The following is a 23,915-nucleotide window of genomic DNA, read 5'->3' on the forward strand; positions in this document are numbered from 1 at the left end:
TTGGCCTTCCCCAGACTGCCAAGAAAGTACGGTTTGCCTCGGTTTGTGTCTTCCATTGCGAAACCCATCAAGTCGTTGTCTTTGTCAAGCACTGCATTGCCTTTGTAAAGATATTGGCTACAATGTGATTCGTCGTTGCCTTTGATATTCTGAACTAAGTCAGTAATTAGTCATCTTCATCTGAACAGTTCTATTGTCACTCCATAAAAGGAAACAACACATTGTCCTCGCTATGCGAAATCACAACCTTCTTTCATGGGCCTTATATATAAGCCCGGTCGAGTGCGACAGATCCACTAAGAATCAGTCAACCAAATAGCACCACACAAGCTACTACTAATACTCCATCACGAAGCAGCTCTCCACCGGAACTTAGCCAGCAAGGTGTCTATCAAGAACCAGAAGTAAGACCCCGTCACTTTCACCCAGCCACCATGTCGAGCCCCAACATCAACACCATCTCCGTCAGCCCCTCCGACGAGTCGGATGCAAGACTGGACTGGATTATGAGACTACTGTGCCATTTTTCGAACCGCATGTACCGCTTCATCGATGCGCACCCGGAGACCCGCCAGTCCGGCGTTTGACAAAAGGCGACGGATATCGATTTCGACGAGCTCGAACGCACTTCTTACACAAGAGATGCCGAGAAAGCTCACGAGATGATGGATAAGCTATTCGATGCGGCGAGTGATGCGGCAGCGACCATGGCACTTGTCCGTTGGTTGACTGACTTGTAGGTGTAGCCTAGAGGTCGAAGGAATGGATATGTATATGGATAGATATACTTAGGTAAAGTTTAGCAAGCCTGACTTTATTGAGTAGTTCCCTTGTGCCACAAAATTATTGCAGGTGACTAATGTAGTTTTGAGGAAGCGAGCCAGATTTGGCTGTACCAAATCTCTCCCCTGTTGATGCTTCCTCGAATACTATTTCAGAAAAAGTGCCGATAGAGCCGTCATGCCGAGATACTGTTACAATGAGAACATAGACTTATTGCGATACCGGATAGACCCATGTCAATATAGTCCACAATATGTCTTTGGCACGCTCCACCGGGTTCATTGTATTTCCGGGGAAGTTGAGAACCAAGGGAATCGTAGCAAATATTCTTTCTTTTCCTTTATTGGTCGTTTTTTAGCATCGTGAGCTTTCGACCGATAAGTTGAGCGATGCGCTTTCAAGATTATATACATATTGAGAAAGATATCTGATTCATAGATACAGATAACCCCCCGACCCATGTGCAACACACCAACAGCCCTCCCCGCAGATACCGGTACCTAGCTATCTATCACCACGACGTAGATGTAAGCCGAAATCAAAGACTCCATTCTTGTGCATTGCCCCTGGCCATGATCGGAACACCTCCGACTCCAAGTCATGCTTTAGTAGAACCATTGCCAACATGCGAAATACCAAGACTATATGCGCCATCTAAAGGGCATTTCAAATACGATGCATCTATCCCGACTATGTGCTCTTTGTCTCTTCCCAGAAATCTATGCTTCCCAGGCAGGACATAGCGAGGAACCAACAATGAGGACATTCAAGTCGTTCGCGTCCTTGGCGTGACTATCCCAGATCCCGCTCACAGCCGCCACGCCCTATAAAAGCCAAGCCGTCACACTTGATGGCTATGGCAGTTTCACTGGTATCGCCGTCAATAGCACCTACAGCGGCCATGCCCTCCCCGCGCCTGTAGACGCTTGGCTTGGCATCGACTATGCCACTCAGCCCGTCGGCGAGCGCCGATTCCAGACGGTGTCGCGGCCGTCGTCGTTTGATGGAGTCAGAGAAGCCTCGGCTACGGCAAAGCTTGCATCCAGGACGCGTCCTACCTAGATCCCGAGCTCCAGGACGAAGCTTGTCTGAACTTCAACGTCTACCGCACCCAGGGGGTCCCGCTGGACCAGAAGCTCCCCGTCCTGGTGTGGATCCACGGAGGCGCCTTCGTGGCCGGAAGCTGGAAGAGCTTCGACGGCGCGGCCTTTGTCGCGTCTTCCGAGGTCCCCATCACCGTGGTCAACTTTCACTACCGCCTGAACTCGCTGGGGTTCTTACCCTCGGCGCTCTTCGAGGCGGAAGGCCTCCTCAACTTGGGTCTGGTGGACCAAGCCTTCTTCTTGAAAGAGTTTGTCCAGAAGCACATTGCCTCCTTTGGCGGGGACCCGGACCAGGTCACCATCGGCGGGAGATCGGCCGGGGGTCACTCCGTGGGCATCCACTACTTCCACAACTACAACGAGGACACCGACAAGCCGTACTTCGCACGCGCGATCCACCAGTCTGGATCCGTCACCGCACGTGCCTTTCCGAACGCCACCTATCCATTGTATGTCCGTCAATTCACCGAATACATGGCCTACCTCGGCTGCCCGACAACCGAAGACAGGAAGGCCGCGATGGACTGTCTCCGCGCCGCGGACATCGACAAGATCCGCGAGATCAGCACGAAGCTGTACAACGACTCGGAGCGCAACATCACCTGGCCCTTCCAGCCCACGCAAGGCGGCCCCCTGCTGGAGAAGTTCGGCTCACAATCCGGGTACGACGGGACCTTCTTCCCCGTCCCCGTCCTCACCTCCAACGTCAACGACGAGGGCAAGTACTACCTGCCCGGCGACCTCGAGACCAACGAGGAGTTCTTGGCGTACATGCATAACGGCTCGCCGGCGCTCAACGCGACCGACCTGAGCCTCCTGGCGGAGCTGTACCCAGACCCGGCCGTGGATGTTGGCTCGCCCTTCGCCCACTCGCCCAACAGCACGCAGTACGACCGCCTGTCCGCGGCCTGGAGCGACTACGGCTACATCTGCCCCGGGCAGGAGACGGCGTACCGCGCGTCGGTAGCGGACGTGCCGACGTGGAAGCTGCGGTTCGCCACCAACGCGTCGTGGCCGGCGTGGCAGGGGATCCCGCACACGTCCGACACGAAGTACACGTGGGACGAGCCGACGGTCCAGCACCCGGATATCAGCCACGTGTACCACGGCTACCTGGCCAGCTTCGTGGCGGCGGGCGACCCCAACGCCCATCGCTACCCTGGGTCGCCCTTCTGGCCCCGCTACGAGCCCGCGGGCTACGGGCTGGACTCGGCGCCCGCGATGCAGTTGGTGGTTCAGCCGGACAACGGGACACGGGCGGAGCCGGATGCGATTCGGCGGGAGGTTTGTATGTTTTGGCGGGATCCGGAGAGAGCTCCGCGGTTGAATAAATAGGGGGTTTCATTTGTAGTCAGTCGGCATGAGGCTTCCCCTACCCCCTTTTTTTTTTAAATACCAAGCCACTGCTAAATACTGAATCTCGAAGTTGACGCACGCTTTAAGAACACAGCTTATTCCAATATTTATGTGACATTAGAAGAAAAAGATACTTGAATCCTTATAATGCTTTTCTACAGAACCTTGTCTTATCCAAAAGGGCGATGCCAACTTCGGGCCGCGGGATCAAGTACCGGGACTTCAAGGTCGATAATACTCAATGTGTAGCAGTGACGGTCGATCACTTACGCCTGTAGTGCATTAATGCCAATGTATCAAAGAGAGTGAGGGAGGCTAGTATACTTAACAATACCACTGTTTCTCTTTGTTCGAAATTTGGACAATGCATTGTTTACATCACACTCCCCCCTACATAAGGAAGAATGCTAGATCCCTTACTTCCTCCCGATTTCATGGACCAAACCAACTTCATACAAAACCCAACATCATCCACCAACAACAAAAACCTTTCCACCATAATCTTCACCATGTCTCCCGTCAATTCCGTCTGGGGCAACCACAACACAAGCCGCACGCTTACCACTTTCCAGTTAGACCGAATCTGCGCCCAATGGTTAGAAGAAGGAAAAGTGTGGTCCGCGATCCTGTCGAATCTGCTGACATCCGCTAACAGTGTCCATCCCAACCCCAGCGGCTTTTCTTTCCGTGAGGACATCGACTTTGACGGCACCCACGGTTTCTCGGTCCGGGGCACCTCCCTGAGGGCCACCGTGCGGCTCGCCATGGGCCCGTCCGCTACGCATGCCACCGTCTACGTGGCGACGTCGTGGGAGCTCTCGCCGCATCATAAAGCCGCCGTGGAGAGTGCGAAACTCGAGCTCCTCGGCAAGGACTTGAACAGTCTTGTTCGCGTGGGATATGGCCAGTACGAGCCATCTAATATGGACCAGGAGAAGAAACACGACGAGGACTTGAACAACCTTATTCACATGTACATGCAGGGACAGTGTGAACCATCTAGGGACAAGGTCGAGGAAAACAACGACTAGCGCACCATCTCTAGCCTGGCCTCGGATGTAGGCGTGAGAAAGTGGATTACGCTTCACAAATGGGCAATCGGGAATGACGTGGTAGGTACTTAGGTAAGTGTAGTAGGTACCTAGGTAAGTGTGCAGAAAGTATTAGAAAATCGTTACCTGAAATTAGAATCCTTCTTCGTGATCTGTGATAGTGTCTATCTATCTGCTTTCGGCGGTAGTGTTACCCTTCCAGCGAATTAACTTAGGAGTATACTGCACTGCACTTCTGGTTTTGCTTCCCCTGAATCCTACGTCGGGGATGATGTCATGGTCAACACCCTAGCAGATCTCTGGGATAATTATGGATGGCATGAACGACCCAAGACACAGAAAACTGACAATGGGGTGCTGCTTCCTTTCTTAGTATTTGGGCATGGAAGCTGCGATCAGCACTTGCCTTACCCAACATCCCAACAAAACAACCAAGCGGGGAGCATCTTCTGCTTGTCCAACTGTCTACCATCCCAACCCAGAACTCCAGTTGCTCTCTGCTTCCTCTCATCACTTTTTACACCGCTCGATCCGACCATCTACTAGAAACCCTGCGCTCGCCTTCAGCTCTACCACTGGAAAGAAATCGAAAGTTGCCCCCGATCACACATTGAAAACTCTCAATCGCCTTCTTTTCGAGTGGAGCCAAGATGGAAATCGGGGCGGTAGGCAGCCGCCAGTACTGCCACGGTTTCTACCCCATGGGTATCGTTATTTGCACCGACCCGGTTTCCGACCCGGTTCCCTGCGATGTAAGCTCCAGGCAGGCCCCCCAACCTATTTGACTGCACCATCAAGCTGACAAGATACCATTTCCCTCGGAACAGGAGTTACGGAAACTGCTAGATTGGTCGGTCAATGGGGGGGCGCTGTTTGCATGCGACTATCGAGTTCGCGCCCTCGCCATCGTCACAACCCGCGCCGACGGCAACAGCCAGCTGCCCGCCGGCCCAACCCAGCCTCCTCTGGACCCGAGATCATTCGTGCCCTTCGTGTCCAGCTCCATCGGAGACGCGGTACAAAACCACGTCGGCGGCGCGCGCTTTTTCATCGTGGTGGACGAGTACTCCATGGACCCGCGGTCCGTGGGCTACGAAAGCATCGTGTTTGTCGATCGGGGACCCAACGGCACATTCAGAGCCGCCCGCGGCACCTTTCAGACGGCTCAGGCCGTCCTCACTCTGTTGACGTTGGCCAAATTGCCTTTCGGCCATCTCCAGAAAACGGCCTATACTTGTAGGGACGGCATCTACGGCAAGTTCTGACTTGAACAATGAGACAGGGGCAGTCTTCGTCACGTGACGAAGAGAGGAGGGAGAACGAAAAGGCTTCAGGGGATGCTCGATAGAGGACTCTGGCCGACAATAATCACTATACTTGGGCATGTGACCGCCACGCTGGGATTGGGGAAGCTGTTGAACAGAGGGAGAGGAGCATTTTTGAGGGGCCATCAAGCAGGCTTATAGGTTGCAAATGGCACACGGCATCATGTTACGCATGTATCAGAGTATACAGAACGGATTTCTCTCGAACTCCGTACCTGTTGAATACCGAGGATAAAGCCATCAACGGATAATCACAGTCTTTAATCTCCTTTTGCGGCAGAGTGCGGGATCGACATCGGGATTACCAGCATAGTCGGTCGCCGTCACGCCTCCCCACTAGCCGGCTACTGCGTGGCCCCTGGAACCCGCTGATCTGCGACCTAATAAACCACCAAATTGTCGCGAACCAAAGGGATGGAAAAGCTCCAGCACTCACTCGGCCGATTCTATTTATGTATGTAATGGTTGACAGCAGGCAGGGCTGACAAGCGCACATGATTGATACCCTACCACCCTATGTCGGACGATGCTGCTGAAGCATCTTCCAATCATTGAAACAGGTTCCCTGATTCCGTCGTTGCCAAGCACACAATAGTCTCCGGAATGAATCGTTCCGCTCCGTCCTGTCTGGACTAAACTCGCCGATGGCTACCTTGCTCCACAGAAACCGTCGAAGAGATCGCCAGCCGGATGGATCCAGGTCGCCTTTGCGGAGCTCCTTGTGGAGGAGGCGGAACGAACCCGCCATGCCGCCAGCCGACTTTGGACTAAAGCGCAAAATCCATATGGGGGTTGGAAAATATATCCCCCCTTAACCCCCAGGCGAAGAACCGGTGGAACTTGCACGAAGACTGTAGTCTATAAAGTCCTTGAAAGAGTCCGGGTGAAGCTGTAGGTTGACCCCATATCTGCCATTTGCTCCCAATCGACTTATTGTTAGCCTATTGAGTCTGCCGAAACTGGATCCCAACACATCATGTAAGTAGGACCCTGAAAGCAAGCTCCAGAGACCATCCCGATACTGATCAGATCTCAGCACTTCATACTACACTCTCCCACACATCCACCATGCCCGCCGTCGCCTTCGCCGCCTACCCCAAGGGATCCAACATGAACCTGGAGTACTATAAGACCAAGCACGTGCCGTGGGTCTTCGGCCTGTGGCAGCCGTACGCCAAGGCCTACCGCCTGCTGACGACGGCCGGCGGCGACTGCCCCTACGAGGTCATCATCGAGATCGACCTGGACCACCCGGGCGACCTCGAGAAGGCCAACGCCCAGCTCAGCCCCGAGCAGGCCAAGGCCATGGAGGACGACCTGGCCAATTACAGCCAGAAGCCGCCCGTCTTTTGGGTCTCGGAGGTGGCGCAGAAGGACCGTTCGGGCTCGGCATGAGCGGAGGAGAACGCGAAGGGGGCGATGGAGAGGAGCGGGAAAGCTGGGTGGACGGACATGGTGTGTGGATCGGATGAAGCAGCATGGCCTACTTGTCTGGGGTGGACGGTGTTCAATTTGGCTTGTCGCGGTTATATGTAGCAGGTCCTCCGTAGTAGGTAAATGATCAGCCACAGCGAATACTGATTTGTTTTTGGTTCCATGTTTCAGGTCGCCTTCTTAGGGTTCTGCATATCATTGAAAATATTCGAACGCGACACCATTGCGGCCCTACCCCATCTCGCCACCTGCTTTTAAGGCCGTACCAGGACCCTCTGCGGAAACGAGTTGTAGCGATCGCGCGCGGCCTTCGACCAGCCGAACATGTGGTGGCGACACCACGCCTGCCACTCGCCCTCCGAGAGCGGCCCGTCCAGTGCGACCTTTAGGGGCAGACTCTTCTCGTCGAGCTGGGTCGCCACCAAACCTTCCTTCTTGCGGCTGCCTTGATCATCATCCTGCGACGACAACGCGAGATGGCGTAGCCGCGCGTTCAAGCTCCGGCTCAGTTCCGGACACGTTATGACGATATCGCCATTGTCGTGATCATCATCGTCGTCGTGCCCGTCGTTCGCCGGAGGAGGAGCGGGCATCACGAAGTCGCACACGAAGGAAACGAAATTGAGCCTGATCCAATCCGGCTCGTTGCAGGGCAACGGCGCCTTTATGCACTCTCTACTCCTCCGCTCCCCTCGACCAGAACGAAGGACCAGGCGCTGCAAGCGTGGATTCCGCCGACGAAGGTAGCCGGCCAGATGGCGGGCCGAAGCGACCGTGAGATGCGGATGGACGTGCAAGTCGTCACGGCACAGGTGGAACCACAGCTCGACGCTTCGTAGCCGTAGGAACCGGGCGATCGCGTCTAGCGCTGCGTAGGCCCAGCCGCCGCCACTTTCGTCATCCCAAGCGAGGTCGAGAGAGAGTTCCTCGAGACGGGGTAGGCCACCACCGCTCCCGCCTCCTTCGAGCGGCGGCAGCAGCTGTTCCAAGGACCGAACTGTCATGCCGCTGTCCGGGTCATCTCGCCCACTAGCGCACCAGTTCTCCGTATGCATGGTCAAGCTCCGCAGGGTCGCACCATGCCGGAGGACGGCGCCGAGCAACCTGGCCACGTCGTAACTCGTCTGCTCCTCGTCCAAGCGCTGAAGGCTCAGGGCCTCCAGGGAAGACGAGACAATTCCGTCGAGATGGGCGATCAAGTCCTCCCCGATATCGTTACGGACCCAGTCGTGTTCGACCCGAAACTCACGGAGCCCGACGAGCTTGGCGAGGATGGGAGACGGGAGCGGGTCATCGGTCGACCAGCGCAGCCGGGCCAGGCGGGACCAGTCGAATGTCTCGACCCAGTACATCTCCTCGCACCCGGCAGCACGAGGGTACCCGCAGGACCACCAACGACTGGGCGCCCACGCGCCAGCCCGGTTGAGCACCCAGGGGCACCGCATGTACGGCCCGAGCCCGAGCTCCTCCCACACCGCGGCCGGCCGCTCGCCGCCGGCGAAGCCCAGGCCGGCGTAGGCGGACGTATCGTACGGCGGCTGCGCGAGCGGCCAGTCCAGGCACCCGTGCTTGCACCAGCGGACGTGCAGCTCCGGGACGCGGCGGAGGTGGGGGCACGAGCGGAACACGGCCTTGAGCACGGCCATGGTCTCGGCGCACTCGTCGGCCTCGACCACGACGTTCACCGACAGGCTGTAGAGGTTTGCGCTTTCGACGAGAGGGGCGAGCAGCAGGCGCGAATACGCGCTGCCGCGCTCGGGCTTATGGCACCGGTCAAAGAAGGAGGTGTGTAGACGCAGCTGGGAAGGCAGCTTACTGAGGAGGGTCGCTGGGACACCTTCCGTCGTCGCATGCCGCTGCACGTTCCAGTGAAGATCGCGCAGCCCGGCCATGCCAGGAATCATATCCACTAGACGTGATAGGGCGTGCTTGTCGTCCTCGTCAAGCGCCTCGGCCCATTTGCATTCCACTCGGAGCTCACAAATGGCTGGGAGCAGACTGCGGCATTGGATGAGGCCGAGGCGCGCGCGCAGATATGGGTTATGGTCGAGGTCAATATTCACAACGCGGTGCTGCACATACCGCGCCTGCTCGTACAGAAAGGGGCAAACCCCTGCTACGGTCAGGACGTCGGCTGGAAGGGAATCTTGCAGGAAGCAAAGTATGTGCTGCACGATGTGATTCGGCAAGAGCACCAAAGGTGACCCTCCTTGGATACAGTGACGAGGTTGACGTATGGAATTGGAATGGATCACAGGATGTTGCTTCTGGCGGGAGTATTTTATCCTGTCGCCTCGTGGGCAATGCGAGTTATGTGGCAGAAGCATCTCAATAGCTAGCAAGCATTTACTGTTGGGCTTCTCACCGAAAATAGGCTTGGATTTTTTATTAGTCCGATGAATGTTTCGATCATCAACCAGTACGATATAAGGAATTTTTGACTCCGTCATTCCTGTTGTTGACGAAGAGGGGGAGAGAGACGGTGGTGACTGGGCCATCTTGTAGGAATCCTATGCGCCGCTCGGTCGGAACAATGCGAATCCGGCAAGCGATATAGATCCTACCTTCCCTACTCCAGGGGCTCAGCAATGAATTGCCACTGGTGTCATATCGTACCGATCTTGGTACGGTATGCTAGAGATTGTGCATTGTGAGAATACATCAAGGATACGCACAGCTACTGGCGTATCCAGCCCCCTTTTCCTAGGTCGCTAACACAGGCACATGCGGCATCGATGTGATCAAGCGTGAGTAGTCACATTCTGTTCGTTCACGGACACCGACGCAGGGTCCAGAGCTACTGTTTGCAATGTAATGTCATTTGCTCGGCCAAGCCGTGGGGATATCATCAAAGCGCAAGTAGGCCCGCTCGTCTCTTCTCGGCTGCCCTAATCGTCTTGTCCTTCGCCTGGCTTTCTTGCTCCAACCATAATTCCCCATTCTGTCGCTGGTATGATGTTGATGACGATGATGATGCTGACTGTGCCGAACCCTGTAATCTGACGATACATGCTCGTTCGCTTGTAGGTGACGATATAAGACTCCCCCTTTTCCTCTGTCGGGTATTCAGCCGAGACACCGAGGATTCCTTTACCACGTGAATCGGGGGGAAATGTACAGTGATACACCCTCGCGCCTCCTCTCCCCTTGATTATAAATACTCGAAACACTCGCTAAAAGTCAACTGTACAATGGTCTGGCTTCCATTGCCCAGAACCAGTCGCTGCGTAGAGCCTGCGTCATAGCGAGTTGGCAATGCTCTTGCATGGGACGTCGTCGCAATCGTACTATACATTATACGTACAAGGAAATTCGGTGGTCAAGTTTGGCGTGATCGGCAAGCGCTGAGAGATCCAGATACAGTCTTGGCCATTCATCCTCAACCTCGGGCGCCGTTAGTCATCGAGGTTGCGACGTCGACCAGCTCACGCACCGGCGTAAACCCGTCCTTCAGCCTAATAGACTTTCGCAGGACCCTAAGAACGACAGGAGCAGCTTCGTCGGGGCTAGTCCAGGGCCCCAGCCGATCAATGAGTCTGGCGGCCTCACCGCCGCCGTAGCCGTCTGCATCGTCCAGCTTTTTCCTGGCCTGCTCAGCCATCTTCCAGGTTGTTTCCTGGTCTTTCACGTTTTGGGACATTTCGCGCGCTATGTTGCTATCCAGAGGAAGTGAGTTGATCGCCCGACCAGTCCAGACTTGACAAATACTGAAAAGTCGGAGCAACAGAGCATGGACCTCCCCTGAGCTTTGACATTCATGCCTATACAATCTAAGCAGAGGGAAAATGCTCTTCCAATGCGAGGGATCACGTGCTTTTCGCTCCGCATCACGAGATTCGTCCAGGGCCTGGAAGCCGACCATGTAAGAAAGCACAATCTGGATGGCCATGGCCATGCCGTGCAGGCGTTCGTCGTGTGAGAGGCTCGGCGGCGCATTACCTCCGGGTGGTGGTTTTAGAGACTTTTCCCGTGCATGCTTCAGGCGTGTTCCCAAGTTTTGGTAGTCTGCGCATCTCTTTTTAAGCCGACCGACTTTCTCCAGGTCTGCGGGTGTATACCTGCGATCCGATGATGTTGGAGGCGCTGGGGTGGTGTTAACTGCCCCAGGCGTACCGGCTTGTGAGCTGCTCGACGCTACACGTTGCATGGTAACGCTTTGCTTAGAAGGCGTTGCCGGCTGTGCAATTTCCGATGTTCTGGGTCGCTTGGTTGCAGCCGGCGGCTCGTTGATATCGGGACCCATGCGCGGCCGTTTCCTAGCGGTCGTCACCGGCTCCGGACTGACAGATCGATCGCGGCCTGTGTGTTCTTCCTTCTTAATGCCCTCTGACGCATCCCGCCTCGCAGCGTCCGTCTTCTTAGGCGGCAAAACTAAGAGGCGTGAGATCGTCTTGCCAAGTCGCTTTGGATACTTCATTTTGACGACCAGCTTTATGTCCTCTTCCTTCTTCCCTTCTTTCTTTTCAGATGCCTTGCTTTCCACGTGTATGGTTTCTTCCCTTTCCTTCTTGGTCGACTTGGCGGGGCCTTTGCGTGCGGTGCTTTGTGAATCTGAGGCGTTGCTTTTTTGGCTTGATGTTGGTGTAGCCTTCTGTGATGCGTCAACCTTCGGTTTTAGGAGGCCATCTTTCAGGCACTTCTCGACCTCGTCTCTAATATATTCGGGTAAGGGCGAAAGGAGCGGTGGAATCTTGGACTTCGTCTTCCGGGGCGACGGGTCCGGGTCTTCGCGTGGCTTCTTGGCAGCTTTCGAGTCCGCTGACTTCTTTGCGGCTGGTCGGGTGATCTCGTAGTCGTCCGCTGAGAAACCAAGAGGAGAGAGCAACGAAGGTACACTAGCCTTCTCCTTTTTTGGTGTGCCATGAGTACTGGTCATCGACTTCTGGGACCCGTTGACTTGACTGCTCGGCCGTGGAGATGCACTATCTTTCACCGAGTTGCTGAGAGCTGATCGGCCATTGACCAGACCCGAGCTCCTCGAATCTTTCGAGGGCTTCTTCGCATGAGAAACTGGTCGATCGTTGATCTGAGGGGTCGTAGACTTGGAATGAAGCGAGGCTTTCCCGTTAGGCATTGGGCTTTCCAGCTTGGTGCGCTTAGCGGCTCTATCGCTGTCGAGCGCATCCGATGGCCGCTTCTTCTTCTCCGGCGACGGACTTCTAGGTCGCTTTATGTCGGGTTTCGGCGGTAGGCTGGGGTGAGCCTTCCTAGGCTGGGGTCGCGACCCATATCTCTTGCGGCAGACGGTGGCTCGGGTTGTTTCTTGTGGGCGGGTGCTTGCTCGCTCGCCGACTGTTTTGCCGTGACCGAGTTGGGTAACGATGTGGCGGATTTCTTGGGCGTTTCGCCCTCCGCAGAAGCTGATTGATGCTTCCTATTCTTGTAATCCTTCAGCGACAACTTGGTGACGGGCTTGTTGGGATCCGTCCGTGGTGTTTGGGCGGCAAGCGCATTCTTGTATTCCAGCTCTGGCTCCTTGATGATATCGTACTCTGCTCTGGTGAATAGGACGCCGCGGTCAACGTCGTGCAGGTAGGTCATGTACTGAAGTTGGGTTATGATGTCTTCGTCTGGACGGGAATTGTTTGCCGGGAGCGCGTATTGGGCGGTCGCCGAAATGGAGAGATGGTGCGGGTGGCCAGGTAGATAGGCGTTAATTAAGGTCCCTATCGACTTCGCTGTCCCCTCCATGGTTCTTTTCCCTTTGTTCTCATGCAACCTTGGCGTGTTGCGCGCACAGCCGCAAGACGATCATGAAAGGAACAGTTCTTTGTCTCGGTGAGGACGTATGCATGCGAACTCGGACCGGACTCTTGAAACGGGGCTGCTTCAACTTCCTGTTGTCATGGTTAGTTTTCCTGAGCATGGTTTGCGGGCACGATAGTATATTCAATGCGGAAGCTTGAATCCAATGGCGCGCCATTTGGGGAGTTCTGAGACCAAGTAGGGAGAACAACAATAGCTTTGGGGAGCACGAAGCTCGGGGGAATTGAGCCCGGCAAACCAACAGAGAAGACAAAACAGTCATTGCGATACAAAGCAAACTAGACTTACCGGCTGGATATGCGAGGTTGTGTATGCTTGCTGCCGCAGCTAGGCACGCGCGATGCGTAATGGACAGCAAGTCTGTCTGTCGCCCTGTATATCTTTCGTGTTGCAGCGCGCAGTGGGCGGCGATGTTCCTGTGCCCAGGGTTTCTACCAATGTACAAAATCTTATCCAACCTCCAATGAGCCTTTGCGACGGGTCGCCCAGCGCATCTCCCGCCGAAAATGGACCGCGTCAGCAGTGTCGGGAGAATATTGTCGTCACGTATCGCGCGAGATCGATGAGCTAGATCCACAGCACCATGCGACGCGAGGAACCGCGGTTGTCGACGATGGATGGCGTGCCAATTGCGATTGTTGGGGGGATCGCAGATGGTTGAAGCGTTGGTGCGTGGCAAGCGTGGTATCGCGATATATCTATCGTAACGTAATGATCGTGTGGTGGTTGCTGGGAAGGAGTAGGCTAGGTAAGGTACGGTACTCTTGGGAGTGGAATGGAGATAATCAGAAGCGGGAGGAATCTACGGTAAGGATGTTTGGGACTGGAAGTGGGAGCAGTCCCCGAATTGCAAGGATGCTGGTTGCGCTACTACAAGGAACCTGCGATGCCGTAGGGCGCCGACAAGTGATACAGCTAGAAAATGGACGATACGGAGCGCCCAAAAAAGAAATAACTGGGGAACAACAAATCAGAAAGTCCAGAGATGTCGTCGTATCTCTAAGGTAGCAACCAACTTAGTATCTATCAATGTATGCAACAACTGCAAAAGAAAAGGGAAAAAAAAGATACCTGAGGTCACAATGGTCTGTCCGCCCAAAGAAGCTGACGGAACTGAACGGGGCGAAAGGTGAGGAGAGAGATAGATGGATGGCAGCGGCGAAGGCGGCAGCAGAGCCCAGCAGCAGCAGCAGGATGGGATTGCGGGATGGGGGAGAGACAGGACAGGACAAGACAAGACAAGGCACTGCGGGTGGTGGTAACACACGCTGGATGGGAAAGGTAGGTAGGCGGGCAGCCAAAAGGTGGGCGCGGGCGGACGGCAAGCAGGCGGGCGGGCATGGGAACAACAATGAGCTTCTTCCCTTCCCTCTCCCTTCTACTCTGATTGGCCTGGGGTTCCTGGCTTTACCCTTTTGGGGCCGACATGAGTCTCTAGAAGACCCAATAGGTAACAGATGACGGGTCGCGTTAAGTTAGGGGTGCAACAGTAGCAACTACCAAATATTAATGGCTTCCATCCAGACCAGGAACTTATTATTTTTTATCCTTAGTAGTAGTAGTAGTAGAGTAGTAGCCCGCCTTTGAATAACTGGTGTGACATCGCTCATCGTCTTTCCTCACTTTCCCCATCATACACCCGATGTCAAGGCGGGTGGTGGTTCATCCTGTCGCCAGCCAGCATGGATGTACTGTACTGTACATGGTATGTAATCAGAGTTTCGGCAAACTGCACCTGGTAAGAACCCAAGAACCCCACGTAACACACCCGCCTGCAGACCAGCCCGTGGTGTCCAGGTTGTATATACCAAGATTGACGTATGTACACAATCTGTGATCTCTGTCTTACTTAACGGTAGATATCTACCTCATGATATAGCTGCACTGCGCATCACCACTATTCTAAAAGACTGTCTGTTCTCTCCAGCGTATCGAAGACCGACGCTCAAGCCAAGTAGATTCGTATCATCGTATGATTAGAGCATCCGAATAGGGGATGGACGGGTATCTCGTCAAAAGCGAGCCAGCCAGCCAGCTTATCACGCCAGCGATTAAGCTTTCAGCCAAGGAACCGCGTCAGACACGCCACGAAAACAAGAAGATGCCGTCCCGTTTTCTGATTCTGCTCAATTGAAAAAGCTCATGTCGGTGAGTCCTACTGTACTCGTCGTCTTCTTTGACTAGAACCTTCTCACTCCTCCAACTCCCAGCTTGGCATAGCTTCGTTCCTCCTGGTCTCCTGGCGCAATGGTAAGCTTACTCGCTCAAGCGGACGCACCAGCTCAAGGCCACGTTCTGCGACCAATTGGAGTCGCAAGCAAACCCGACCGGTTGGGGGTCTAGACACGCGCATGTATTCGCCAAACCTCAGTGGTTTCTCAACAGCGGAATAAGTAGGACTTGTTCTAGGAATTGAGTGCATTGCAGCAAGCGTAAAGCGTAGCTATTTGCCCTCTACCTATGGCCGCATGCGCAAATATATCATATGCCCGCATATTCCCTAGCGCATGTAGGCAAATATGCTACGGGAATAATGTTGGAGATTGGCAGTAGATGCATTAGATCAAACGGTAGATTTATCCGATGTGCATCTGAGGGATGGGATTGCTGAAGCGAACGAGTGATTAAGCTCCTAACCCAGCTAGTAGTGGTGGCAGCTGTAAATTGATAAGCCTCGGATCTTTGCGATTGACAAAAGGTGAGCGAGCCTGGCTGGGATGTCGCGGGTTTTGCGTTTTGCATGCTGCGATCGCGATCTGGGGAGGCGCTGCTAGATACACTGCAGGCCCGTGTAGCTACGACGACCCCTGAAACCCAGCCAGATGTAGCCTGTAGGCCGGCGCAAGGCTGCGCGTGGGGCACTCTCAGGACACTACAGTACAGAACGACAGTTCGTCCCTTGTCTCAACTCCAACAAGGAACCTGGAAGCTGGTGAAATTCTGAAGTGCTGTCCATAAAATTTCCGGGATAAGCTCCTTCAGTTCAGCCTCATTGACGTCGATCGTCCCTTACATACCTTATTTTTTTAAGCTGAAGCACAAAACCACCCCCACGAAACTAGTATCACGACAGGTGCCATTACTATCGAGCTTTTTTTATTCCTTCGTTCCATCCCCGCCTCCCCCCAAGCTCGACAGATCTCCACGCCAACCACCCAACCCAAAATAAAATGTCGACCCAGAACACCGGCACCCAGTCGGGCCCCGCGGGCATCATCCTGACGACGAGCATCGTGGCCTTCATCTCGGGCTTCGCCCTCGGCGTCTTCACCATCCGGGGCTACCTGGTGAGCCCGAACCTGTCGGCGGAGCGTCGGGCCAACTACGAGGACCCGGTCGAGTCCGAGGAGTCCGACATCGACGAGGACGACACCCTGCTGGACCACGCGCCCAACTGGGGCAACGGCCTCGACGCCGACCGCCGCCAAGGCCTGCGTGTCACCAGCGCCGGTGCTAAGAACAGCAAGAAGAGCAGCAAGAAGGCAGGCGACGCAACGGAGGGTGGCAACCTGGTCGATGTCAGCGAAGGCAGCAGTAAGCCCGCGGCGGCGGCCGACATGCTCAAGACGAACGAGGAGTGCAAGTTGGTCCTGGTAGTACGGACAGATCTCGGCATGACCAAGGGTATGTTCTCCTTCCACTTATTCGTCTCTCCCTTACCAATCGCAAATTACTGATCTTACACCCCCATCCGCACAGGCAAAATCGCCGCCCAAGCCAGCCACGCCACCCTAGCCTGCTTCAAGACCCTCTCGCGCTTCCCCGCCGGCACCCCCCAGGCGCAGCTGCTGAAGCGGTGGGAGCGGGCCGGCCAGGCCAAGATCGCCGTCCAGGTCAAGTCGCAGCAGGAGCTGATGGACCTCCAGGCCCGCGCTCGCGCGCTCGGCCTCACCGCCGAGGTTATCGCCGACGCCGGCCGCACCCAGATCGAGGCCGGCAGCTTCACCGTCCTGGGCGTCGGCCCGGGGGCCCAAGAGCGTCATCGACCAGGTCACCGGCGGTCTCAAGCTGCTATAGAGAGAGAAGGAGAGAGACCGAGAGCGAAGCATGACGTGGCGTTAAATTGCATTGCTGCCGCAGCAGAAAGAGGGATGGGAGCTGGCCGCTTCCTGGAGGGGAAGGGAGCGAAATATGTCATGCATGACGACACGCGCTGCGACGGATAAAGTTGCAGAAGCTTGGGTGAGTGTACTATATCATGACGGACAAGAGGAAAATGCTTATGTGACGATGGATCATGATAGAACATAGATGGTTAGATGGCGTTTGGACCACGAAAAGTAAAATCAGCAAGCATATTGAGGCACGACGCACATATCCAACAGAAGACAAAGCAATTTTTTTTCATGAATCCATTCGCTTTTCCCCTTGGGTCGCCCATCTGACCCAAGGAATTATGTGTGGTATCGACTACTTACATCTACTCTACATATTATGGAGAGCATTCCGTGCGTGAAGTATGGATGTATGTACGTGGCTTAGCCCCTGTGATTCCATCCCTTTTTTTCCACGCTATGGGTTTTCATTTCCTTCTTTCTCTCCCTGAATTCCATATAACACACTGGCCAGTGGCCCAAGCAAAATCAAATGCAACCCTGGGGTATAATACTGGACGCCTTGCTACGCCTTGCTACGTCGCGAAATATGATCCTCGGATCCCCAGACTCCGCTATGTAAGTTGCAACTAGTTCCCTCCAGGACGCAAGTCTCCAAAGGAACCGATACGATGCAGGGCGGCGTTGCTGTCCACCCTCTGCCTCTTCGACCCATTCTCGGAGGACGAAGGCCCCCCAAGAGGAGATCCGGGCCGCTTGGGCGGAACTGGGGCAACTCTGTCGATAAGCAATGCGAGCTTTTCTTCCAGCTGCTTAAGCTTCTTGACATTGACGTCGATCCGGGGCCCAAACATCGAGTAGTTTTGGTCGACCTGGCCGCATACCTGGTCCCACATCGGCTTGGTATTTATGTGGCTGAGTTGGTTATTGACCACGCTCAACTCGAAGCTGGTACGCTCAACCCGACCACGGTAGTCCGCAAGCTCTCGCCGGAAGCCTTCCAGCTGTGCATTGCAAAGTACCGCTACATCTTTTGTGACTTGCTCCGCTAGAAGGGAGGGGAGCTCGTCCTTCATGGCCTGAATGCGTGCATCAAACTGCACATCTGTCATGACACCGGTTTGGTTCTGTGCTTGGTTTTCGGCCTGTGGGTTTTGCACTTCTGGACTCCGATTGCTATTGGACTCGAGCGTCTCAGTCCTTGCTTCCAGGTCGTCCAGCCTTACGGCAAACTGCCTCCCCTGCTTCTCCAGCAGATCCTTCACCCAGGCAAAGAGCTTGTCCATGTTCGTCTTCAACGTTTTCCGCAGCTGGTTGATTTCTTCCGTCTTTTGGCGATTGCCGTCCTGGATTTCTTTCCTCATCTCCGTCCGCAAGCCATCATCCGGAACAGGCGGGGTTGGTTCTTGAACAAGTCTGCCACCTTGCCCTTTAAGTTTGTTGATCTCCTGCCGTAGATGTTCGATGTCATTGTCATGCCTCGGCACTTTTTGGGCAATGCCGCTTGAGAGCCATTCCTCCAACATATTCAGAAGCGCTGGGATATCTAAGCTGCGAAGGCGGCTTTCCAGCGTCGCCGTATGGCGCTGCACCGCATCGACATCTTTTCGCAAGTGCTGAATGGCCGCTACCTCGCTGACCAATGTCTTCAGTTTATCATTGACGTCGACAAGGAAAGGGGGCGGCTTTGCGGAGTTCAGTGCGACGAGCTGGTCCTCATGAATCTTTGCCTGTCTCTTGAGTTCGGTCAAATCCGCGGAGGTTTCGCTCTTCACATCGTCAAGGTTAGATGTGGACGCTTTAGTTGAGCAGGTAGTACGAATGGTCGCCATCTTCTTATCGACCTCGGCCTCACGCCGCGTAGCTTCCTGACTCACCTTGGAAACTCTTCCCTTCAAGGCGGTGACCTCATTCTGAACCTTGCCGTTGTCGTCTTGTAATTGGTTTTGGCGAACCTCCAAAGCTGCGCAACTCGAAAGCAACTTTGCAGCCGACGCACCAGTCTTTTGATCGATCTCAGTAATCGTCTTCAAGGCTTTGCAAAGGTTGGAGTGGAGCTCCTTCACGTTCTCCTCCGCTTGAGTACGTGCCGACTTGAGCTTTTCGATTTCCTTCTGGGCCTTAGCGAGATCCTCCTCCAGACCGGCAGTTTTTATGCAAAGATCTTCCTCCATCTTCTCCTCCAGAGTGGCAACCTTAGCATCAAACTTCTCTTCTATCTTTTTCTCAAGGGCGGTAACTTTCGTATTGCACGTCTCTTCCATCTTCTTCTCCAAAGTCGCCATGATTGACGAGTCCAGAGGCTGTGTGCTTGTGGCGTTCGGCGACGTTTGCATGGTTGTAGAATGGATGACTGTCGCGATGCTTTCGAGATATTCAGCATACGGTTTATCGAACGACTTGAAGATCCTGTCAAGTTCATTCCATTCTTTCTTGTCGTGATCCCTGAGTCGCTGTTGGACTTCGAGAATGGACGAATTGTCGTTTCGGTTGCCGGCGATGCTCTCCATGCTGCGCTCCCGCTCGTGGATTTCCCTTAACTTCTTGTCTCGCTGGGCCGAGACAATTGTGCGCTTTCGTATGACGTTCTCCCAATCCCAAATTTGTTTCACCAATGGCTGGAGTTTAGGATCTTTGGCTGTTGGGCCGGTATACGGACAGGTTTGTGAAGTTTGTGCAATCGTTGCGTTGGGAGCTGTTTTTGTTTGCGTGGTTAGCCAGAGAATATGCAAACCCCATCATGTTGCTTTACACGCAGTGTTTACTTACTCGTCACCGACGATCTTAGAGACGACGGACCGGTACCGCGGGTACTCATGGGTGGGCTCTTTGCAGACGATGTAGGTATTCGCGGGCCCGTGGGAATGTTTGTGTTCAATTGCAGATCCAGGGACCAGGTTTCATCTCTCGTCTTAGCCCGGTCTCTATCTCGGTCGCGACTCCTATCGCGGTCATCCCGATAGTCACGAGGATCCGATTCGCGCCGGCTCAGGCTCCTATCCCCGCTCCGTGGAATGTCACGGTCGCGACCGCGGTCGCGGTCCTGGGGTCGGTAGGACTGGTAGGCCTCGCCGCCGCCACTGTATCCGCCCCGCCGTCGGTCGTCCGAGAATCCCAACTGCTTCGTCGGGTACGAGGGCGCCATTGTCTCACGGAGCCCGTGGCAACTCGTGGCAAAGACGCGGTTGCGGATCTATTATGATTAGTATGTCTGTATGGTGCCACGGATCGGGAAAAGATGTCGTGCAGAATGGCAATTGAAACACGCGACACGCTGTAGTGACTCAGCAGAAGTAAAGTTCAGACAGCAATTCCAATCTGTCAAGTCTCGTTCGGCCAGTGACTGCAGATTGTTTTAGCTGCATTGCAGCAGCCACACGTACGCAATACACAATTTTGCAGGTTGTGGATAAACACAGTCTGAGATCGTGGTAGCTTCGAGACAGAGGCGGGTTGGTGGGAGATGGATAAAGTATGTAACCAGTGTAGGGGTCTTCTGGATTTGTGGGTGGTTTGTAACGGGTAGCCCCGTCGTCTGGCCGATACTTTAAAACCCGGCGCGGCAACTAGGTGGCTCGGCGGCTCGTCGCTTCCCAAGTAATAACTGACCGTGATCCAAAGGTATGGGTATAGTGCGGCGATGGGTATAACCTACGAGAAACCGAAGGTGGTAGGGAAACGCTGTTATGGGGCTAATGGCGCCGATATCAACAGAGAAGCCGAAATACCCAACACCAAGACCGGTAGGAATCGTGGGAATATTATTGGGAGAGAGGCATGTATCCGCCGCACTTGGGGGCCTGCTGGCTAACAAAGTCGTAATGAACTTCTGGTATCAAGTATGTGGCCACATACACAGAATCAACACACAAAAATGCACTTGTTGGACGATGGTAGAGTATGTCAATCGTGTGTGCTTGTGTGAGTGTAAATGACTGAGTATATGTGCGAGTGTTTGTGTACTCGACGGGATGAGTGGTGCGTGAATCGACGTGAATCGATTAATATAAAAAAGTACATTAGCTGCTATGGGAAGCCACCGCAGAAAAGGTGGGCTATTAGGGGAATCGACAAGTCACAAGCAACCTATCGGTGGTATTGCATATCTTTACCAGGTTGGCGTATATAGCACAAGGAGAATGTGTATGCATGAAGGTAGCGAAGTTCCAAGAGAGCATCGGGGAGCCATGAACAGCAACTACCGACACCACCTCCCAACCCCCAAATCCTGTGCCGCAGGAATACAAGTAGTGTTTAGTTCTGGGGAAAGCCACATGTATGCGTTGATCACATCGGTCCTTCCATTTCGTAAGTTCAGCATACCTTCATACTGAATGCATTCTACCTCCCACGGCTGTTTGTCTCGATGGTTAAGGTACTTTAGAAGTTGGCAAGGGGAAGAGAGGCCGGTTGAGATTATTTGACGTGGCTGGTCGGTAACGTACATGGACGATCAGCTCAGCCAACTTCCGGATATGCAAACGCTACTTCCGGCAGGTAACCTGGAGTGTGAGTGTGTACCTAGATTTGCTCAATATACTACCATTAAACACCTGCAGCGAGGATCCAAGGTTGCGAGATTGCATGACGCATCATATGACAGATGGCAGTGGAAGCTCCCACAGAGATCTCGTTTATCTTGTGGTTACACCTACAGTACAAACGGAGCTTGATAGCAAGTTGTTGGCTTTAGGACTCAGGAGAGGAGAAATTGCGGGCAATGACTTGACTAGCTGCGCTTTTGAATGCCAACATGTACTGCACAGACGCCAAGAAATCCCAGAAGGCACGAAGTCCGAAGTCGTACAGGAAACAGCATTATTGTTAGGGAGAGAGAAAAGCAAACTTCACTAATTTTATATTTTTCTGATTCGTCGTCCCCCTCTCACCGCCATAGTCACGTCGTGGCGCCGTGACATCGTGACTTCAGTAACTGCAACACTTCAATAAAGAAGCAAGTATAGACAAGCATTCGTCCCTGATGGGACTGAAGTCCATTTCCTCTACAGTTCCCCTTGCTTCCTGGAGGCCCGAAGGAGCAGTTAGGTAGGTAACCTAGCTAGAGGTTTAACACTTGAGGTCGGGTCGGCAGGCCGTAGGTTACTCTAAAATATATAGCTGTGGCTTGGTCAGAAGCTACAGCCTCAAGAGCCAGCGATAAGCGCCACAAGAAGATCCAAGCTCCATCGCAAGACGCGTGCCAGTCTGGGCTGTCATTCCAATAATATTTCCAGCATTGAATTTTGCCAGCCTCAGCTGTCCCAGAGCTCTAAAATAGAAGCAACCAGCCCATTAATTAACCAACACCAATCATACCTTGTCGCCAAACAAAACGGTTCTTTCTCGTCAGCCACCCCAACAATTACCTAGAGAAAGAGTCTGTTGTCGACTCGATATTCTACAAAATGGCGGCTGTAGGTTATCTGCGACTTCCAGAAACACAAACATGTAGCTTACCTTACTGACAACGCCTCTCTTCCTGCATATAGCCGGTGATGACCGTCGGCGAGAGCAAGGAGCTGCGAGGCTTGAACCTCATCGCAGCTCACTCACATATTCGAGGCTTGGGCGTTGACCCCGACACGTTAGAGCCGCGACAGTCATCGCAAGGACTGGTGGGACAGGAGAAGGCCCGAAGAGCGGCGGCGGTGATCCTCGAGATGATCAAGGTCGGCAAGATTGCTGGCCGGGCTGTCCTGATCGCAGGTCCTCCCAGGTACGTTCTCTTTATACCCCAACTGGCTGCTCTATACAACGCGCGCACGTCTGGATGGAACTAACACTCCGTTTTCCCCTCCGTCGCAGCACAGGAAAGACCGCCATCGCGACGGGCATGGCCCAGTCCCTCGGGCCCGACGTCCCCTTCACCTCGCTCGCCTCGTCCGAAATCTTCTCCCTCGAGATGTCCAAGACCGAAGCCCTGACGCAGGCCTTCCGCAAATCAATCGGCGTGCGCATCAAGGAGGAGTCGGAGATCATGGAGGGCGAGGTGGTCGAGATCCAGATCGACCGGTCGGTGACGGGCGGCGCCAAGCAGGGCAAGCTGACCATCAAGACGACCGACATGGAGGCCGTCTACGACATGGGCGCCAAGATGATCGACGCCATGACCAAGGAGCGCGTCATGGCCGGCGACATCATCAGCATCGACAAGAGCAGCGGCAAGATCACCAAGCTCGGCCGCTCCTACGCCCGCTCGCGCGACTACGACGCCATGGGCGCCGACACCAAGTTCCTGCAGTGCCCCGACGGCGAGCTGCAGAAGCGCAAGGAGGTCGTCCACACCGTCACCCTGCACGAGATCGACGTCATCAACAGCCGGACTCAGGGCTTCCTGGCCCTCTTCAGCGGCGACACGGGCGAGATCCGCAGCGAGATCCGCGACCAGATCAACACCAAGGTGGCCGAGTGGAAGGAGGAGGGCAAGGCCGAGATCGTGCCGGGCGTCCTCTTCATCGATGAGGTGCACATGCTCGACATCGAGTGCTTCAGCTACATCAACCGCGCCCTCGAGGACGACCTGGCCCCCATCGTCATCATGGCCTCGAACCGCGGCCACTCCAAGATCCGCGGCACCGACTACAAGAGCCCGCACGGCCTGCCCCTCGACTTCCTCGACCGCGTCGTCATCATCCAGACCCAGTCCTACTCGCCCGACGACATCAACAAGATCCTCGCGATCCGCGCCCAGGAGGAAGAGGTCGAGGTCTCGCCCGACGCCCTGGCGCTGCTCACCAAGATCGGCCAGGAGGCCGGCCTGCGCTACGCCAGCAACCTGATCACGACCTCGCAGCTCGTCTGCGCCAAGCGGAAGGCCAAGCAGATCTCCATCGACGACGTGCAGCGCAGCTTCAAGCTCTTCTACGACCCGGCCCGGAGCGTCGGCTTTGTGACCGCGTCGGAGAAGAGGCTGATTGGCGAAGACGGGGCGGTGGATTTTGCGATTACAAATGGGCAGGCAGGCGATGCCATGGAAATTACTAGCTAAATGTGTTGTTGTTGTTTATTGAAGGCGTTCGTTGGCATATTACACGAGAGTTG

General features: G+C 54.6%; 9 protein-coding genes across 9 annotated transcripts; 6 read left to right on the forward strand and 3 right to left on the reverse strand.

Moving 5' to 3' along the window:
- Window positions 1-1,726: 1,726 nt before the first annotated feature.
- On the forward strand, window positions 1,727-3,221 carry PG994_001215 (Alpha/Beta hydrolase protein; the record flags this gene model as incomplete). Its single annotated transcript, XM_066852624.1, has 2 exons — window positions 1,727-1,775; window positions 1,846-3,221. 2 exons carry the CDS (start codon window positions 1,727-1,729, stop codon window positions 3,219-3,221), a joined length of 1,425 nt encoding a protein of 474 aa, XP_066720765.1.
- Window positions 3,222-3,751: 530 nt separating this feature from the next.
- PG994_001216 (uncharacterized protein) lies at window positions 3,752-4,273 on the forward strand (the record flags this gene model as incomplete). The annotated part of the gene is made up of 1 exon (XM_066852625.1): window positions 3,752-4,273. One exon carries the CDS (start codon window positions 3,752-3,754, stop codon window positions 4,271-4,273), a length of 522 nt encoding a protein of 173 aa, XP_066720766.1.
- Window positions 4,274-4,944: 671 nt separating this feature from the next.
- PG994_001217 (uncharacterized protein) lies at window positions 4,945-5,559 on the forward strand (the record flags this gene model as incomplete). The annotated part of the gene is made up of 2 exons (XM_066852626.1): window positions 4,945-5,046; window positions 5,125-5,559. The coding sequence occupies 2 exons, from the start codon at window positions 4,945-4,947 to the stop codon at window positions 5,557-5,559; spliced, it is 537 nt and encodes a 178-aa protein (XP_066720767.1).
- Window positions 5,560-6,687: 1,128 nt separating this feature from the next.
- PG994_001218 (uncharacterized protein) lies at window positions 6,688-7,014 on the forward strand (the record flags this gene model as incomplete). Its single annotated transcript, XM_066852627.1, has 1 exon — window positions 6,688-7,014. The coding sequence occupies one exon, from the start codon at window positions 6,688-6,690 to the stop codon at window positions 7,012-7,014; it is 327 nt and encodes a 108-aa protein (XP_066720768.1).
- Window positions 7,015-7,307: 293 nt separating this feature from the next.
- PG994_001219 (uncharacterized protein) lies at window positions 7,308-9,380 on the reverse strand (the record flags this gene model as incomplete). Its single annotated transcript, XM_066852628.1, has 1 exon — window positions 7,308-9,380. One exon carries the CDS (start codon window positions 9,378-9,380, stop codon window positions 7,308-7,310), a length of 2,073 nt encoding a protein of 690 aa, XP_066720769.1.
- A 1,052-nt stretch (window positions 9,381-10,432) lies between these two features.
- Window positions 10,433-12,744, reverse strand: PG994_001220 (uncharacterized protein; the record flags this gene model as incomplete). Its single annotated transcript, XM_066852629.1, has 2 exons — window positions 10,433-12,245; window positions 12,299-12,744. 2 exons carry the CDS (start codon window positions 12,742-12,744, stop codon window positions 10,433-10,435), a joined length of 2,259 nt encoding a protein of 752 aa, XP_066720770.1.
- A 3,245-nt stretch (window positions 12,745-15,989) lies between these two features.
- On the forward strand, window positions 15,990-16,985 carry PG994_001221 (uncharacterized protein; the record flags this gene model as incomplete). The annotated part of the gene is made up of 2 exons (XM_066852630.1): window positions 15,990-16,443; window positions 16,519-16,985. 2 exons carry the CDS (start codon window positions 15,990-15,992, stop codon window positions 16,983-16,985), a joined length of 921 nt encoding a protein of 306 aa, XP_066720771.1.
- A 518-nt stretch (window positions 16,986-17,503) lies between these two features.
- Window positions 17,504-20,019, reverse strand: PG994_001222 (uncharacterized protein; the record flags this gene model as incomplete). The annotated part of the gene is made up of 2 exons (XM_066852631.1): window positions 17,504-19,569; window positions 19,644-20,019. The coding sequence occupies 2 exons, from the start codon at window positions 20,017-20,019 to the stop codon at window positions 17,504-17,506; spliced, it is 2,442 nt and encodes an 813-aa protein (XP_066720772.1).
- A 2,260-nt stretch (window positions 20,020-22,279) lies between these two features.
- PG994_001223 (RuvB-like helicase 2) lies at window positions 22,280-23,862 on the forward strand (the record flags this gene model as incomplete). Its single annotated transcript, XM_066852632.1, has 3 exons — window positions 22,280-22,288; window positions 22,364-22,590; window positions 22,680-23,862. The coding sequence occupies 3 exons, from the start codon at window positions 22,280-22,282 to the stop codon at window positions 23,860-23,862; spliced, it is 1,419 nt and encodes a 472-aa protein (XP_066720773.1).
- Window positions 23,863-23,915: the final 53 nt, after the last annotated feature.

Source organism: Apiospora phragmitis, assembly GCF_038363925.1.
Source record: "Apiospora phragmitis strain CBS 135458 chromosome Unknown utg000002l:1.0-5516284.0:1.0-5523493.0, whole genome shotgun sequence".
NCBI classification, from domain to species: domain Eukaryota; kingdom Fungi; phylum Ascomycota; class Sordariomycetes; order Amphisphaeriales; family Apiosporaceae; genus Apiospora; species Apiospora phragmitis.